At 32.0% G+C, this 17,095-nt stretch overlaps 1 protein-coding gene across 1 annotated transcript in view; it reads left to right on the plus strand.

Annotated features, from left to right (window-relative positions):
- The first annotated feature begins 190 nt into the window (after nucleotides 1-190).
- The window catches only part of LOC142234195 (uncharacterized), a 46,729-nt gene continuing 29,824 nt past the window's right edge, over nucleotides 191-17,095 (plus strand). The window contains exons 1-2 of the mRNA XM_075305282.1: nucleotides 191-627; nucleotides 14,255-14,760. Coding sequence (XP_075161397.1) covers nucleotides 594-627; nucleotides 14,255-14,760 — 540 coding nt within the window. The 5' untranslated portion in view covers nucleotides 191-593. The remainder of the gene's footprint in view (nucleotides 628-14,254; nucleotides 14,761-17,095) is intronic.

Genomic DNA, 17,095 nt, shown 5'->3' on the forward strand with positions numbered 1-17,095 from the left:
TATGGTATAAGACAAAAAGGTCTCAACACCAAGATCATCTTATACACAGGGAGCGGGAGCAAAGTTGCTTGCGAAAAGTCAATCCCAACAGTTGTGTGATTAAATGTGCGCTGCTGATTATTTCGAATTTCAGTGGAGTGTATTTTTTTTGTAAGGTGCAAAACTTTTATAAATGCCAGTGTCGTGCAACAATCGAAAAGAGTTGAGATTCGAATGTGTACCCAGCAACTTCTCATTAACTCGGTTTTGTCGCGATTTTTCGCTTCTCGTTGGTTTTTTCTACCGTTAAATTCAAATCAAGAGATATTCAGCAAACAGTGTCGTTGACCATATAAAACATACTTTGCCAGGATTAAAAGTATGATTTTATAAACCACAAAAATCATCTCATAAATTGATAAACGATAGCAGTGAACAATGTTATGTGAAATTTCAAAATTAAAAATATTTCTCTTGTAGAAAGAAACAAAACTTTAAGGAATTACAGAAAAACAAGGCTTTTGAAACGTGTCACAAAACCTAGTCGCGTCCGTTCATTATCTGTGCTCCATATCATAATTCCGGGGTGGACAAACAACCAAAAGCATAAAAAAATGAAGACATTAATTTTGATTTGTTTTGTGTGTGGTAAGTGTGCTTTCTTCAAGTGAACTGCATCTTTTATGGATGGATGGTATGATGAAGTGGAAATAATGTGGAAAATCTGTAATTAAAATGTGACTGTCATCGTTACATGCCATTGAGAAATCGAATGTGTAGCAAATTTATTGTAATTGAATTGTAAAATAATGTATGTATACGTATACATGTGTATATTAACAAACCAATCTGATAATTAATGAAAATAGCTGACATAAACATAGCAATTCAAGGCTGAACGATAAATTTACTTAAAAAAGAAAATCAATATAAATCAACATAAAAGTATACCGGTCTCAGCAAAAGCATGAAAACCATAATTAGTCTATATTAACTTTATTACAATAAATAATACATAATATTTGATATATTATATCCTAACTGAATGAATAATATTCACTTTGTGTTGAATTTTATGAACACCGAAAAAAAGTCAACTGTTTTATAGGAAGAATGAACTACCTCGAACGAAAATTGAACTAAATTTTACTCCACATTTTGAGATTTCCACAAAGCGTTGTTAAATCCAGGAAATCTGAAGCAATTTTAAGGAATCTTCGCAAAAGTTTATTTATGATTTATCGCTCGATATATATGTATTAGAAGTTTAGGAAAATTAGAGTCATTTTTACAACTTTTCGACTAAGCAGTGGCGATTTTACAAAGGAAAATCTTGGTATTTTGACCATTTTTGTCGAAATCGGAAAAACATATATATGGGAGCTATATCTAAATCTGAACCGATTTCAACCAAATTTGGCACGAATAGCTACAATGCCACTCCCTGTGCAAAATTTCAATTAAATCGGAGTAAAAGATAGGCCTCTGTGGTCATATGAGTGTAAATCGGGCGAACGATATATATGGGAGCTATATCTAAATCTGAACCGATTTCAATAAAATTTGGCACACTTGACTACACTACTAATTTTACTCCTAGTGCAAAATTTCAACCAAATTGGGGTAAAATTCTGGCTTCTGCGACCGTATTAGTCCATATCGGGCGAAAGATATATATGGGAGCTATATCTAAATCGGAACCGATTTCAATAAAATTTGGCACACTTGGCTATAGTACTAATTGTTCTTCTTGTGCAAAATTTTAAGCAAATTAGGGTAAAACTCTGGCTTCTGGGGCCATATAAGTCCATATCGGGCGAAATATATATATGGGAGCTATATCTAAATCTGAACCGATTTCTTCCAAGATCAATAGGGTTCTATTCTGAGCCAAAACACATACTTGTGCCAAATTTGAAGTCGATTGGACTAAAACTGCGACCTAGACTTTGATTACAAAAATGTGTTCACGGACACACGGACAGACGGACATGGCTATATCGACTCAGGAGCCCACCCTGAGCAGTTTTGCCAAAGACACCATGTGTCTATCTCATCTTCTTCTGGGTGTTGCAAACATATGCACTAACTTATAATACCCTGTTCCACAGTGTGGCGCAGGGTATAAAAATAGTCTGAATTCAAATCTAAATATCCTGTAAGTATTTTTGACATTTTCGACGTTTAAAACTTTTTGACTGTAAACAACCTTGATGGTCCCTGAACATCTTTGTTAATATCAGAAAAATAAAAAAAATACTTTTCAATAAAATCAAGCAAATTAAATAGACATAGTTATTTTCTCTCACTTCTTAAATATCATAAATATTTTGTAGTTTGGAAGAAACAATTAGAGTTCAAGTATACAAGAATATTTTTAGCGCCATATGCGACCATATTGAACTGGTCGCATAAAATTTAAAAGTTAAATTTTTTTTTTGGTTATTGTTAGATTCTTCTTCAATTCAAAGGTCGCACAATAGAAATGAAGCGAGGAACCTCCCTTTTATGCCATTCTTGGTTGACGAGAGCTGAGTGCGGTCTACGGCCGAAATATTTGTCTGTCCAGACCTTCAATACTATCTTTAGAACATTTTCTTGATATATTCGGCATTTTTCTGACTCGGTCTAACTTTTTTGGGCATCCTCATCCTCAACTGCCGGTTTAGAAATGATAGCAACCTGAAGTTGGATGCAATACATACATAAAAAATTATGGAAATTCGTTTAATATTCGGTCTGTAGTAAATTTGACCTGCCTCTTTCATGAGTATAAAATGTTTGGCTAAATTTAGTAAAATCGATCGAAGCGGAAAAACGTGACTTGGAATCTGAGATTTTGACATCCATTTAAAGATTCTGTTATACTATGAAAACGCAAAATTTCACACAGTTTCGCGTTGTCTTCTTTGAAATAGGATCGTTACTATATATTTAGGAATCTGAGATTTTGACATCCATTTAAAGATTCTGTTATACTATGAAAACGCAAAATTTCACACAGTTTCGCGTTGTCTTCTTTGAAATAGGATCGTTACTATATATTTAGGAAAAATATTTTATGGTTGAATTTTGGAAAATTTTTGTACAAGTAATAAAGCAAATTGGCGCGATTAAACCATTTAGAAAATATACGTAGACTGAAAAAGAAAATTCGCGCAAGTGTTCTTTCTTTAGCCTACGCATTACTCAAATTTCAAACTTCAGATGTCATTTAAAACTTTAAGTACACTGAAAAAAATATTTACGTGATATTAAAGATTACGCAACCTAAATTTTAGGATGCGAAATTTACAAAATATTAACGACAAATTTCTTTAAAATAATGAAATTTTAATAAAGTGTATAATTTTTGCTTCAAAAATTGTTTTCATTAAAATTGTTTTCATTAAATTTAAAATATCGATGCGAAAAAGCCAAATTTTCCACAAAAAAATCGTATTTTAGAATGGACCCCGCCAGAAAAGTATAAACCATTGTTCGTTCGTTTTCTCTTCATGGTCGTGATGATACTATAACGTAAGTAATAAGAATCACAATGGACCTATACTCAGGGATGGAAAATGTACTTTTTTCAATACTTTTTCAACCTGGTCAGTACCGTAGTACCCCCGCGAATGATTTAGTACCTTTTGTGTAGACATTTGAGCCGATATCAGATTTATGGTACACTAGTTTTAACAAAATATGTTAATATTTTGAGAAAGTTTTTAACAAACTTATTTGCTAGTAGTCTTTTACGATTTTGGCAAAACAGACAAGTTCATGCGGGAAAAAAATCTCGATTTTGTAAAAGCCATAGTCAAAAAGACGATTTTATTGAATTTCAAAAATGTTTTAGTCGAAAAAAGCATGTGATACTATATTACGCTTCCACACGAATACTTTATAGATAAGAAGTTATTGATCGCGTGCTAAAAACATGCGAACCATTCAAGGTCGAAACTTGAGACAAAAATAATCTACTGACATTTGGAGAAAATATTATCAAAAACTACCAACAAAATATAGAAGTTATTGATCGCGTACAAAAAAAATGCGAACCATTGAAGGTCGAAACTTGAGACAAAAATAATCTACTGACATTTGGAGAAAATATTATCAAAAACTAACACAAAAATATTATTTTGCAAAAATGTTGTCAAAATTTTATTTCTACAGAAAATTTTCTACATGTTTTTTCTTTTGGAAAATTTTATTTTTTGTCAAAATTTTGATTTCCATAGAAAATTTTGTCAAAATTTTATTTCTATAGAAAATTTTGTCACAATTTTGATGTCTATAAAAAATTTTGTCAAAATTTTGTTTTTATTGAAAATTTTGTCAAAATTATATTTCTATAGAAAATTTAGTCAAAATTTTATTTTTATAAATAATTTTGTCAAATTTTTTTTATAGAAAATTTTGTCAAAATTTTGATTTCTATAGAAATGTTGTAAAAAAATTTATTTCTATAGAAAATTTTGTAAAAATTTTATTTCTATAGAAAATTTTGTCAAAATTTTATTTCTATAGAAAATTTTGTCACAATTATGATGTCTATAGAAAATTTTGTCAAAATTTTGTTTTTATTGAAAATTTTGTCAAAATTATATTTCTATAGAAAATTTAGTCAAAATTTTATTTTTATAAATAATTTTGTCAATTTTTTTTATAGAAAATTTTGTCAAAATTTTGATTTCTATAGAAATGTTGTAAAAAAATTTATTTCTATAGAAAATTTTGTAAAAATTTTATTTCTATAGAAAATTTTGTAAAAATTTTATTTCTATAGAAAATTTTGTCACAATTATGATGTCTATAGAAAATTTTGTCAAAATTTTGTTTTTATTGAAAATTTTGTCAAAATTATATGTCTATAGAAAATTTAGTCAAAATTTTATTTTTATAAATAATTTTGTCAATTTTTTTTATAGAAAATTTTGTCAAAATTTTGATTTCTATAGAAATGTTGTAAAAAAATTTATTTCTATAGAAAATTTTGTAAAAATTTTATTTCTATAGAAAATTTTGTAAAAATTTTATTTCTATAGAAAATTTTGTCAAAATTTTATTTCTATAGAAAATTTTGTCACAATTTTGATGTCTATAGAAAATTTTGTCAAAATTTTGTTTCTATTGAAAATTTTGTCAAAATTATATTTATATAGAAAATTTTGTAAAAATTTTATTTTTATAAATAATTTTGTCAAAATTTTTTATAGAAAATGTTGTCAACATTTTGATTTCTATAGAAATGTTGTAAAAAAATTTATTTCTATAGAAAATTTTGTAAAAATTTTATTTCTATAGAAAATTTTGTCAAAATTTTATTTCTATAGAAAATTTTGTCAAAATTTTATTTCTATAGAAAATTTTGTCACAATTTTGATGTCTATAGAAAATTTTGTCAAAATTTTGTTTCTATTGAAAATTTTGTCAAAATTATATTTATATAGAAAATTTTGTAAAAATTTTATTTTTATAAATAATTTTGTCAAAATTTTTTATAGAAAATGTTGTCAAAATTTTGATTTCTATAGAAATGTTGTAAAAAAATTTATTTCTATAGAAAATTTTGTAAAAATTTTATTTCTATAGAAAATTTTGTCAAAATTTTATTTCTATAGAAAATTTTGTCAAAATTTTTTCACAATTTTGATGTCTATAGAAAATTTTGTCAAAATTTTGTTTCTATTGAAAATTTTGTCAAAATTATATTTATATAGAAAATTTTGTAAAAATTTTATTTTTATAAATAATTTTGTCAATTTTTTTTTTATAGAAAATTTTGTGAAAGTTTTATTTTTATAGAAAATGTTGTCAAAATTTTGATTTCTATAGAAAACATTGTCAAATTTTTAATTTCTATAGAAAATTTTGTAAAAATTTTATATCTATAGAAAATTTTGTCAAAATTTTATTTCTATATAAAAGTTTGTCAAAATTGTATATCTATAGAAAGTTTTGTCAAAATTATATTTCGGTAGCAAATATTTTCAAAATTTTATTTCTATAGAAAATTTGGTTAAAAATTTATTTCAATTTATCTACAGAAAATTTATGAAATACCATGAATTCTACAAATCTACCAAACCGTGATTACAATACTGTAGCCCTTGCAAGCGGATATATAACTAAAAAAATTTCAAATTTCGACAAACAAAATTTTATTTTCTTAAAAATTCACTCTAAAGGTGCTCTTGACAATAATCTTCCAATGGATTTTTTTTTAATTTTGTGAAAAGTACTTTTTCGCTCAAAAATTACCTTTTTTGTACTTTCTTAAAAATTTTATTTTCCATCCCTGACCTATACTGGTCTAAGTGGACATCAATTCAAAACACAAAATTGATGTAATCCTCTACAACCTAAGCTAAGTAATAAGACCAACTAGAAGAAAAACGACCGAAAAATGACAAAGTTATAGGAAATTGAGTGAACAAATCCTATGTCAAATCATGCAAATATGAGTCACTCACCTACACAAAAATGCTATTCTCTGTGGTCGAGAGGCATTTTTGTATGGGTGAGTTGCTCATATTTGCATGATTTGACATCGGATTTGTTCACTCAATAAAAAAATTTTTCGAATTCAGCAGATCAAAATACATAAGAAAAGTTACCTCTCATCAAGTGTACATGACAAAAATTTGTTTTTTTTGTAAAGTAGTGTAAACAATCAAAAAGAAAACTAGTTTTTGCAATAAAAATATTTTAATTTTACTAAAGGGTGATACGGTCAAAATTAGGTCAAGGGAAAACGCGTGTAAATCGGTGAAATCGTTTATTTAAAAAATCAAATTAAATTTCTTTTTCAAGTTCAATTAGTATAAAATTCAGGAAAAATATTTAGTTAGGCTTTCGCTTTTCCAAATCCGAATTGCCGGGCCTCACGCTTGACACCTGCCATCAGATTTTGTACAGCCACCTTGTCCACCTTCTTCGCCGCAGAAAGCCAGTTTGCCTTGAACTGCTGCTCGTCCTTACCAGTTTTTTTGGTCTTCTTTAGGTTCCGCTTGACAATAGCCCAGTATTTCTCAATTGGGCGGAGCTCTGGCGTGTTGGGAGGGTCTTGTCCTTGGGAACCACCTGCACGTTGTTGGCGGCGTACCACTCCATGGCCTTTTTACCGTAATGGCAAGATGCCAAATCCGGCCAAAACAGTACGGAACAACCGTGTTTCTTCAGGAAAGGCAGCAGACGTTTATTCAAACACTTTTTCACGTAAATTTCTTGGTTGACAGTCCCGGAAGCTATGAAAATGCTGCTTTTCAAGCCACAGGTACAGATGGCTTGCCAAACCAGATATTTCTTTGCGAACTTTGACAGTTTTATGTGCTTGAAAATATCTGCTACCTTTCCCCTTCCTTTTGCCGTGTAAAACTCCTGTCCCGGAAGCTGCTTGTAGTCGGCATTGACGTAGGTTTCGTCGTCCATTACCACGCAGTCAAACTTTGTCAGCATCGTCGTGTACAGCCTCCGGGATCGCGCTTTGGCCGTCGTATTTTGTTTATCATCGCGATTTGGAGTCACTACCTTCTTGTAAGTCGATAGTCCGGCTCGTTTTTTGGCTCGATGCACGGTTGTAGACGATACACCCAGCTTATTTGCGGCATCTCGGAGAGAGAGGTTAGGGTTTCGCTTGAAACTACCGGCAACTTTCTTTGTCGTCTCAGCGGCTTCCGGTTTTCGATTTCCCCCCGATCCAGACTTCCTGGCTGTCGACAAACGTTCCCCAAACACTTTAATTACATTTGTAACGGTTGATTTGGCAACTTTTAGCGATTTTGCCAGCTTTGCGTGCGAGTAGCTCGGATTTTCGCGATGCGCGAGCAAAATTTTGATACGCTGCTCTTCTTGCTTGGACGGCATTTTGACAACTGAAGAGTGAATTCCAAAATCAAAATAGGAGCAACATTCTACACACACACACCTTCAAAATGAGGGGTGTTCAGGTTTTTTAAATGCAAAATTGAAAGAAATACGTCAAGTTTATATTGACCAAATTTTGACCGTATCACCCTTTATCAGTTCAAAAATGGGTTTTTTTCTGCGCACACTCAAAAACAGTTTACTTGATACAAAGATTTTTACCTTGTCGGAAGGATTTTGGTATTGATTTCGAGCCAGGGAGCTATCTAACATTAAACCTTAAAACCTTAAACAGAAAAAAATCAGTTGTAAAACTTATGCTAAAATGAAGTTATATATATATTGCAAATAAAATCATTTTATTTTAGTTGATTTTGTAAGAAATTTTTGAATTTTGTAAGAAATTTTCCCCAGCCCAACGAATTTTTCCAAGTATGTCTCAAACATTTTATGAACTAAATGCCAGTAAAATTTCAATGACATACAAATAAGTTCAATGCTAATTGAGCAGGGGAAGTTTTTCGTACACTTCTCAAAAATAGTAAGAATGGACCATAGCGTGGTTAAAACGGTAATGATCTGGCGTCATTCCGTTTGTAACACATCGAAATATTGCTCTAAGACCCCATAAAGTATATATATATATTCTGGTTCGTGGTGAAATTCTGAGTCGATCTGAGCATGTCCGTCTGTTGAAATCACATTAGCTTCGGAACGAAACAAGCTATCGGCTTGTAATTTGGCACAAGTAGTTGTTATTGATGTACGTCGGATGGTATTGCAAATGGGCCATATCGGTCCACTTTTACCTATAGCCCCCATATAAACGGACCCCCAAATTTGGCTTGCGAATCCTCTAAGAGAAGCAAATTTAATCCGATCCAGCTGAAATTTGGTACATGGTGTTAGTATATGGTCTCTAACAACCATGCAAAAATTTGTACTCATCGGTCCATAATTATATATAGCCCCCATATAAACCGATCCCCAGATTTGGCTTGCGGAGCCTCTAAGAGAAGCAAATTTAATCCGATCCGGCTGAAATTTGGTACATGGTGTCAACATATGATCTCTAACAACCATGCAAAAATTGGTCCACATCAGACCATAATTATATATAGCCCCCATATAAACCGATCCCCAGATTTGACCTCCGGTGCCTTTTGGAGAAGCAAAATTCATCCGATCTGGTTGAAATTTGGTACGTGGTGTTAGTATATAACACCACACCACCATATAAACCGATCCCGAGATTAGGTTTTGGAGCCACTTGGAGTAGCAAATTTCATCCGAGTCAGTTGGAATTTGGTACATTGTGCTAGTATATGGCCGTTAACAACCATGCCTAACTAGGTCTATATCGGTCTATAGTTATATATAGCCCTCAGATAAATCGATCCCCAATCACACAAAAATTGGCCCATATCAAGTCCATAATTGTATATAGCCCCCATATAAGCGACCCCCATATTTCAATTCTGGCTCTCTACGTACCGTGCAAAAGTCCATATCGATTCGTAATTATTTGTAGACTTACCTATACATACCTGTTTTGTCGAATATATACCACGTATGGACTAACTCACAATTTAGAAAACGACGTTAAGAAGTTTTAAGATACCACAACCAAAGTAATTCGATTGTGGTTGACAGTCTTTCGTAAAAGTTTCTACGCAATCCATGGTGGAGGGTACATAAGATTCGGCCTGGCCGAACTTACGGCCGTATATACTTGTTTTCTTTATTTTTATTTCGTTTTAGTTTTTTGAGAAGGATGTATTTTGCAAAAAGTAGTGGATAAAAATCCCAAAAATATCAGAAAATTTCCGTTAATTTAATTAATCTCAAAATTTGGAATACATCTTAGTTCAATTTTGATCGAGATAGTTTATTTTTCCCACACTGAAGAAAACATTGTCGTGAGGTCAAAGATTTCATGTCTTTAAAATACGAATGCAAATTTTGCTTAGTAAAGAAGACGCATTTCTCTAATTTTTTTCCTTGTCCAAAAGTCCGTAAACTTCTCAATGAAGTCGTATTGTCCTTATAATTAAGTGATTTGACTTAAAAATGGGTATCATAACATGAAAGAAAAAATCTTTGGGCTAAGGTCAACTTGACTTTGATATGTCCGAAAAATTGTTTAAATTTAATGAATTTGTCTTTCAATTTGTTGTCTTTTTGCATCTTGACTACAAAGCAAAAAATCGTTCAAATATAGGACATGTTTTTCAACACTTTATTTTAAAGACGTCTTTTACTTGAAACATAGCATAATTTCTACTGGAATTCGAGTCCGAATTTGGAAAATAAAGTTGTCGTTAACTCGTTTTTAAAGGACTTTGATAGCATATGAAGCAAAAAAGCTGAAAAAACAAAAAATTAAAATTTGCTTCCTAGAAGCAAGTACAAAAACCCATATTTAAAAGAGAATTGTGTCTTAAAAGTATCCTTACTTGTATTCTCCGCTTCGGAATCAATACCAACATTTTTAATGAAAAGACAAAATCTTTGGAAGCGGGCATGATTTTTTTCAGTGCATACTTCTCTGTGTAGAATTTAAAACTAGGATACAGATCTGATTTATTGAATTTTCGTATTCTTTTTGCGATATATCAACAAGAGTATTCATGTACAAATAAACCTCAGTTTAAAATCCAAATTATAACAGATACTTCAAACCAAAAAATGTTTTCATATTAAAAAAAAAAAAACTTTAAGGCAAAACTTCAAAATCCTCAAAAAATTTAGCGTTGGCGTAGTACTTCGGTCGCCAAATAATCAAAATAGGTAATAGACTATTTTTAAAGCTTTTTTATCTTTAATCCAAATATTCAATATCTCAGTTAACGTATAGATTGTTTGTCTAAATCAAAAAATGTTTTTCTTGACAATAAGGAAAATTGGCTTTACTTCGCAGACATACGACATTAACAGAGGGACGATAATTTTACAAGATTCGCATCCTAACTTTAAGGAAAACAATTCTTAATGTAGAGATTGTGATATTTCTTTTGATTAAAAATTTGTTTATCTTAAAAAATTTTTGTCCTTAACACTGTGTAAATTTAGATTGCATAATCTTTCATATTAGTTCAAGATAAAAATTTCATGTTTATGGTCAATTCTGGTGCGATATCCTTAAAATGAAAATTAACCTCGATTTAAAGATTATTTCTTTATGTCATGATTGTTTTTTTTTCATTATGGAAGAAATGCATAAGAAAAATATTACACTGAAAAAAAAAATATCTACGCAATGTTAAAGATTACGCAACCTAAATTTTATGATGCGCAATTTACAAATTACTAAGGACAAAAATATTATATGAATGAATACTAATAAAATTCTTTAAAATAAAGAAATTTTAATTAAAATAAAGTTTATAATCTTTGCTTCAAAAAATTTTTTTTATTAAATTTAGGACACAAATTTTGGAAATTTGTGTCCCTCGGTTAAAGTCGCATATCTTTGAACTAAGGCCAATTTTCCTTAAAGTAAAGAAACACATTTTTTGTTTAAAGAAATCGTCCTTAAATTAACTGAAATATTGAATCTTTAAATTTAAGATAAAAGCCTTCAAATGTAGGCTAAGACTTATTTTGAGGATTTAGCATCTTTGGTTGAATTTTTTTTGTGCAATTAAGAAAACATTTTGTATGTTACGTTGATGTATCCGTTATAATTTGGATTTTTAAAGTGTTAATTTTTTGTACGTGAATAGCTTTATGAATATACCGCGAAAAGAGAATGAAAATTCGATAAATGGAATCTCTATCTTAATTTTAATTTTATTTATCATTGATGTAAAGCAACATACACTTAAAAAAAGTAAACTCTATATTTCACTAAAGCCAATTTAACTTTATTTTAGTTCACACAATTATTATGTTTGGAGAAAGTTTCCGTTACTCGAATAATTTTTTGCGTGCGTTAGTTAAATGAACGAAAAAACGGGGAAAAATTATACACAAATTAAGCATAAAGATGTACTAAATTCGTATTTCTCACAAAATAGTTCATTATTTCTTTAAATTTATAAATTTTACTACAAAAGTCTTCATCATGAATTTCGTATGTCACTAAAGACATTCTTGCAATTTTAAACTCCAATTTTTTCCTTCGAACTAAAGGGTGATACGGCAAAATTTGGTCAATATAAACTTGACGTATTTCTTTCAATTTTGCATTTAAACAACCTGAACACTCCTCATTTTGAAGGTGTGTGTGTGTAGAATGTTGCTCCTGTTTTGTTTTTGGAATTCACTTTTCAGTTGTCAAAATGCCGTCCAAGCAAGAATAGCAGCGTATCAAAATTTTGCTCGTGCATCGCGAAAATCCGAGCTACTCGCACTCAAAGCTGGCAAAATCGCTAAAAGTTGCCAAATCAACCGTTACAAATGTAATTAAAGTGTTTGGGGAACGTTTGTCGACAGCCAGGAAGTCTGAATCGGGGAGAACTCGAAAACCGGAAGCCTCTGAGACGACAAAGAGAGTTGCCGGTAGTTTCAAGCGAAACCCTAACCTCTCTCTCCGAGATGCCGCAAATAAGCTGGGTGTATCGTCTACAACCGTGCATCGAGCCAAAAAACGAGCCGGACTATCGACTTACAAGAAGGTAGTGACTCCAAATCGCGATGATAAACAAAATACGACGGCCAAAGCGCGATCCCGGAGGCTGTACACGACGATGCTGACGAAGTTTGACTGCGTGGTAATGGACGACGAAACCTACGTCAAAGCCGACTACAAGCAGCTTCCGGGACAGGAGTTTTATACGGCAAAAGGAAGGGGAAAGGCAGCAGATATTTTCAAGCACATAAAACTGTCAAAGTTCGCAAAGAAATATCTGGTTTGGCAAGCCATCTGTACCTGTGGATGAAAAGCAGCATTTTCATAGCTTCCGGGACTGTCAACCAAGAAATTTACGTGAAAGAGTGTTTGAATAAACGTCTGCTGCCTTTCCTGAAGAAACACGGTTGTTCCGTACTGTTTTGGCAGGATTTGGCATCTTGCCATTACGGTAAAAAGGCCATGGAGTGATACGCAGCCAACAACGTGCAGGTGGTTCCCAAGGACAAGAACCCTCCCAACACGCCAGAGCTCCGCCCAATTGAGAAATACTGGGCCATTGTCAAGCGGAACCTAAAGAAGACCAAAAAACAGGATTTGGCATCTTGCCATTACGGTAAAAAGGCCATGGAGTGATACGCAGCCAACAACGTGCAGGTGGTTCCCAAGGACAAGAACCCTCCCAACACGCCAGAGCTCCGCCCAATTGAGAAATACTGGGCCATTGTCAAGCGGAACCTAAAGAAGACCAAAAAACTGGTAAGGACGAGCAGCACTTCAAGGCAAACTGGCTTTCTGCAGCGAAGAAGGTGGACAAGGTGGCTGTACAAAATCTGATGGCAGGTGTCAAGCGTGAGGCCCGGCAATTCGGATTTGGAAAAGCGAAAGCCTAACTGTATATTTTTCCTGAATTTTGTACTAATTGAACTTGAAAAAGAAAGTTAATTTGATTTTTTAAAAAAACGATTTCACCGATTTACACGCGTTTTCCCTTGACCAAATTTTGACCGTATCACCCTTTACAAAATTTTCTTTAACAAGTGAAAAAAGTTATTTGTCGAAAAATATTTACCTTTTTATGTGATATCGACGTGATGCCAGCGCTTGTAATACTGTTTAGTTAAAATTTTCTAAAATTAATCAAAAGTTTTCTTCCTAGTGGGTTCACTGTTTTTTCAGTGTAGGTCGCTAAAAAATATCTTTATTTTAAAGAAGCCGCATCTTTGGCTCGGAATCAATACCAAATTCCATAAGGGAAGGTGAAAATCTTTGGAACCAAGTAAACTTTTGTTTTGAGTGCATAAACCTTCATTCAGTTAATTTTTTTTAATCAAGGAAATTTGTAGTTAATGTGAGTAAATTTTGTGTCAAGAAGTACACCACATTGAATAAATATGGAATTTATTCAATGTGGTGTACTTCTTTTTTCAATGAGTGAAGCCTGATTTAATTTTAGATATTGCACAATGTGTGAAACTAGTTTTAAAGCCGAAGAAACCAAATCCAGTATATTACGTATTCCTAATTAATTCTGTGCTCAATACTGTCACTTTCCCAATTGATGCAATTACAATTAAAAAAAATAATTGGATCAATTAATTTAGTGATTGAATCAGAAAAAATGTTTTCTGTGCATGCTAACCATTGCAACACTATAAGAAAAATGGTTTATCGCTAAATATTTGGTTCCAGATTCATTCTTAAAAAAAAAACAAATGTTTCCCCATAATCCTCTATAATTGAATTTGATTGCCTGGCCTCAAGACTTAATCCCTAAAGCCTCTTGGACATCTCCTTATTTTTAAATTATCTTTTGGTTTATACAATCTTTCTTCTATTTTTTTTCAGGCATATTAAATGTCTACGCTAACGAAACAAATAAACCCAATAAAATAGCGACAAACAAACAAATTGCTGATGACACAACAGCAGCATCATCATCATCAGCATCAGGAGCAGCATCTGTTATGGCAACATCGTCGGTTGCAAAAGAGTCACCAGCAAATGACGCTGCTACCAAAGATAAACGCCAAACAAAAGAAACTAAAGATGCTGGCAACAACAATGATGCCTATGCAAATCACCGGTCGGATAGCATTACCAGTGGCAATAGCCGCTCTAGTGCGAATTCAGATGATCCCGAGGATCCACAAGAGACCATTTATGGTACAGATGGTAGGCAATTTCTGATACGACCACAGCAACAACAGCATTCGTCGCAACAGAGTGATGAAGAGCAGCAGGAGCAGTCATCACAAATTCAACACCATCAGCCGGTTGTAGTAGGGCAATTGAGAAATTATCCAGTAACCATACGGCCACATAGTTCACAGCTACTGGAACAGAGTCAAGAGGTAAGCAACAATAGATGGACCGACGGACGAATAGTCATGAAGATCAGCAGACAGCAAGAAAAAAAAATCCCACTTCGCAATGGATAAATGAAAACTTAAAAATCCATCTAACAAAGAACTATGGCTAATAAGCGTCAATGCCTACTTGACTGTCAGTTTATTGATGTTAAGCTAGAAATATCAAAAGGTTAATGAGATAATTAAGAGAAGTCAAATAAAGTGAATCGATCCATTGAAGAAAAACTTGGGGAAAAAACTCAACATGAAAGATTGCAAGTGTAGATAGCGCCAAACTCATATGGATCCATAAATCTGATTATTTGTTAAAGCATCAATTTGAAAATGTGATTCCAGGAAATATGTAGACGTACACTGTCTCAAACGGACACACCAAACTGTAAAAGCTATATTTCATCGTATCTCAGAAACTAGATAATTTGATTTTATTCGATCTTTTTTGGTATCAAATAGAAAATAATTATTCAAGCTTGATCTTCAAAATACAATTTACTTAAAACGAATCGGCCATATAGTTTCGGAGACACAATGAAATATAGCTTTAACAGTTTGGTGTACGGACAATTGTTTGAGATAGTGTATGTATATGTACCATGTACTATTTATCGTAGACACCAAAGTCTCATAAAGACTACAGGCTAGAAGGCTTAGCGATACAGAAGACGAACAGCGACTTTTCGTCACAAGTATCGAAGTGGACTTTTTGTAATCTACAAAATCAACTAATCGATGTTTTTTAGAAAATCGAATCAAATCGACTTATGATGTTGGTGAAAATTGACAAATCGAATATTAGTGAAATATCCTAAAACTCCATAAAGCTATGAAAGGGGAATGTGATGTAGCTTTTTATTCCCTGCGCCACACTGTGGAAAAGGGTATTATTTTAAGCTAAAAATGGGTCATCGAAAAAGTCGAATATTTAGAAGTAGACTATTTGAAAATTGGAAGATTGAAAAGTCGGCTTTTTAAAATCGTGAAAATGTTGAATTGGATTGAGAATCCCTACTCACAAAAAAATCTTTCCTCCCAAACGAAATTTTAGAGAAACAAATATCGTTTCCCATTTGCTTTTCGCTACACGGATGAAAAAGACTGTTTTTCATATGTTTGGCTATAAATATTATATGTTTGGAATACAAATTTTTAAACACAATATTTTTGAGTGCAAGCATATAATGTTCATAAACTAGCATAACATGTTTGGGACATATATGTTAATATATTAGAACATATTATGTTTGGGACATAAAATGTTTGTAAATATAATATGCTTGGATGCAAACATATATTAATTTAGAAATAGCCTATAAACATATATGTGTTTAGTAGCTTGGAGCGCTATTTAACAGGGAGCGATATTGAATTAAGTTGGTGGTTGTTGCTTGTTATTACAAAATTAACATTTTATTTATCCTTGGGCAATTGATCAGCTAATTCTTTGATCCTTACAAACTGTGTGGTCCGCTGTTCGAATCCCCGTCCGGCAAAAGGTAAAATTAAAATAAAAAAAACATACAATTGAATAATTTCTTCTACAATGTTTGTATTACAGAAAAAGGTGCTAAGAACTAAAAAATCTCGTGGAAGTGAGAAAGATGTGGGGGAATATACAATTGGGCAGAAACAAAATTTTGAGCATTCAGGTCGAAAACCTATGTTGTTAACACCTATATTACCTGTTTATTTTCATAATTCATTATGATTGTAAATATATAAATAAATAAATAAAATTTTGAGCACAATATTGTTTGGGAGAATTTTTTTAAGCATATAATATTTTTGGGTGCAAAATGTTTCCAAACATATTATATGTTCACATAATAACATATTGTTTTTTGGAAGACAACATTATTGAATTTGGATGCAAAAGTACAAAATGTTTGGAAATTGACTACCCAAACATATATTGTTTAGACCAATATGCTTTCAAACATATTATATATTAGAAGAGATCAAACATATAAATGTTTGGGCAATAGCCAAAAATGTATATGCTTGCAGCAAAATATGTTTGGGAGTATATGTTACAGAAGCGATTTTTTGTGAGCGTGTATAAGCAAGTTTGTTTGGAAGAAAAGTAACAGGTTGGCTGATAAGTCCCCGGTCTAACAAAGAAAAACACATTTTTTTGTCAAAATTCGTTTTTATTATTCAACATAGTTCCCTTCAAGAGCGATACAACGATTATAACGACCTTCCAATTTTTTGATACCATTTTGGTAGTACTCCTTCGGTTTTGCCCCAAAATAGGCCTCACTTTCGGCGATCACCTATTCATTGCAGCCAAATTTTTTCCCTGCGAGCATCCTTTTGA

The sequence above is a fragment of the Haematobia irritans genome, chromosome 4 (genome assembly GCF_050003625.1).
Source record: "Haematobia irritans isolate KBUSLIRL chromosome 4, ASM5000362v1, whole genome shotgun sequence".
NCBI lineage: Eukaryota > Metazoa > Arthropoda > Insecta > Diptera > Muscidae > Haematobia > Haematobia irritans.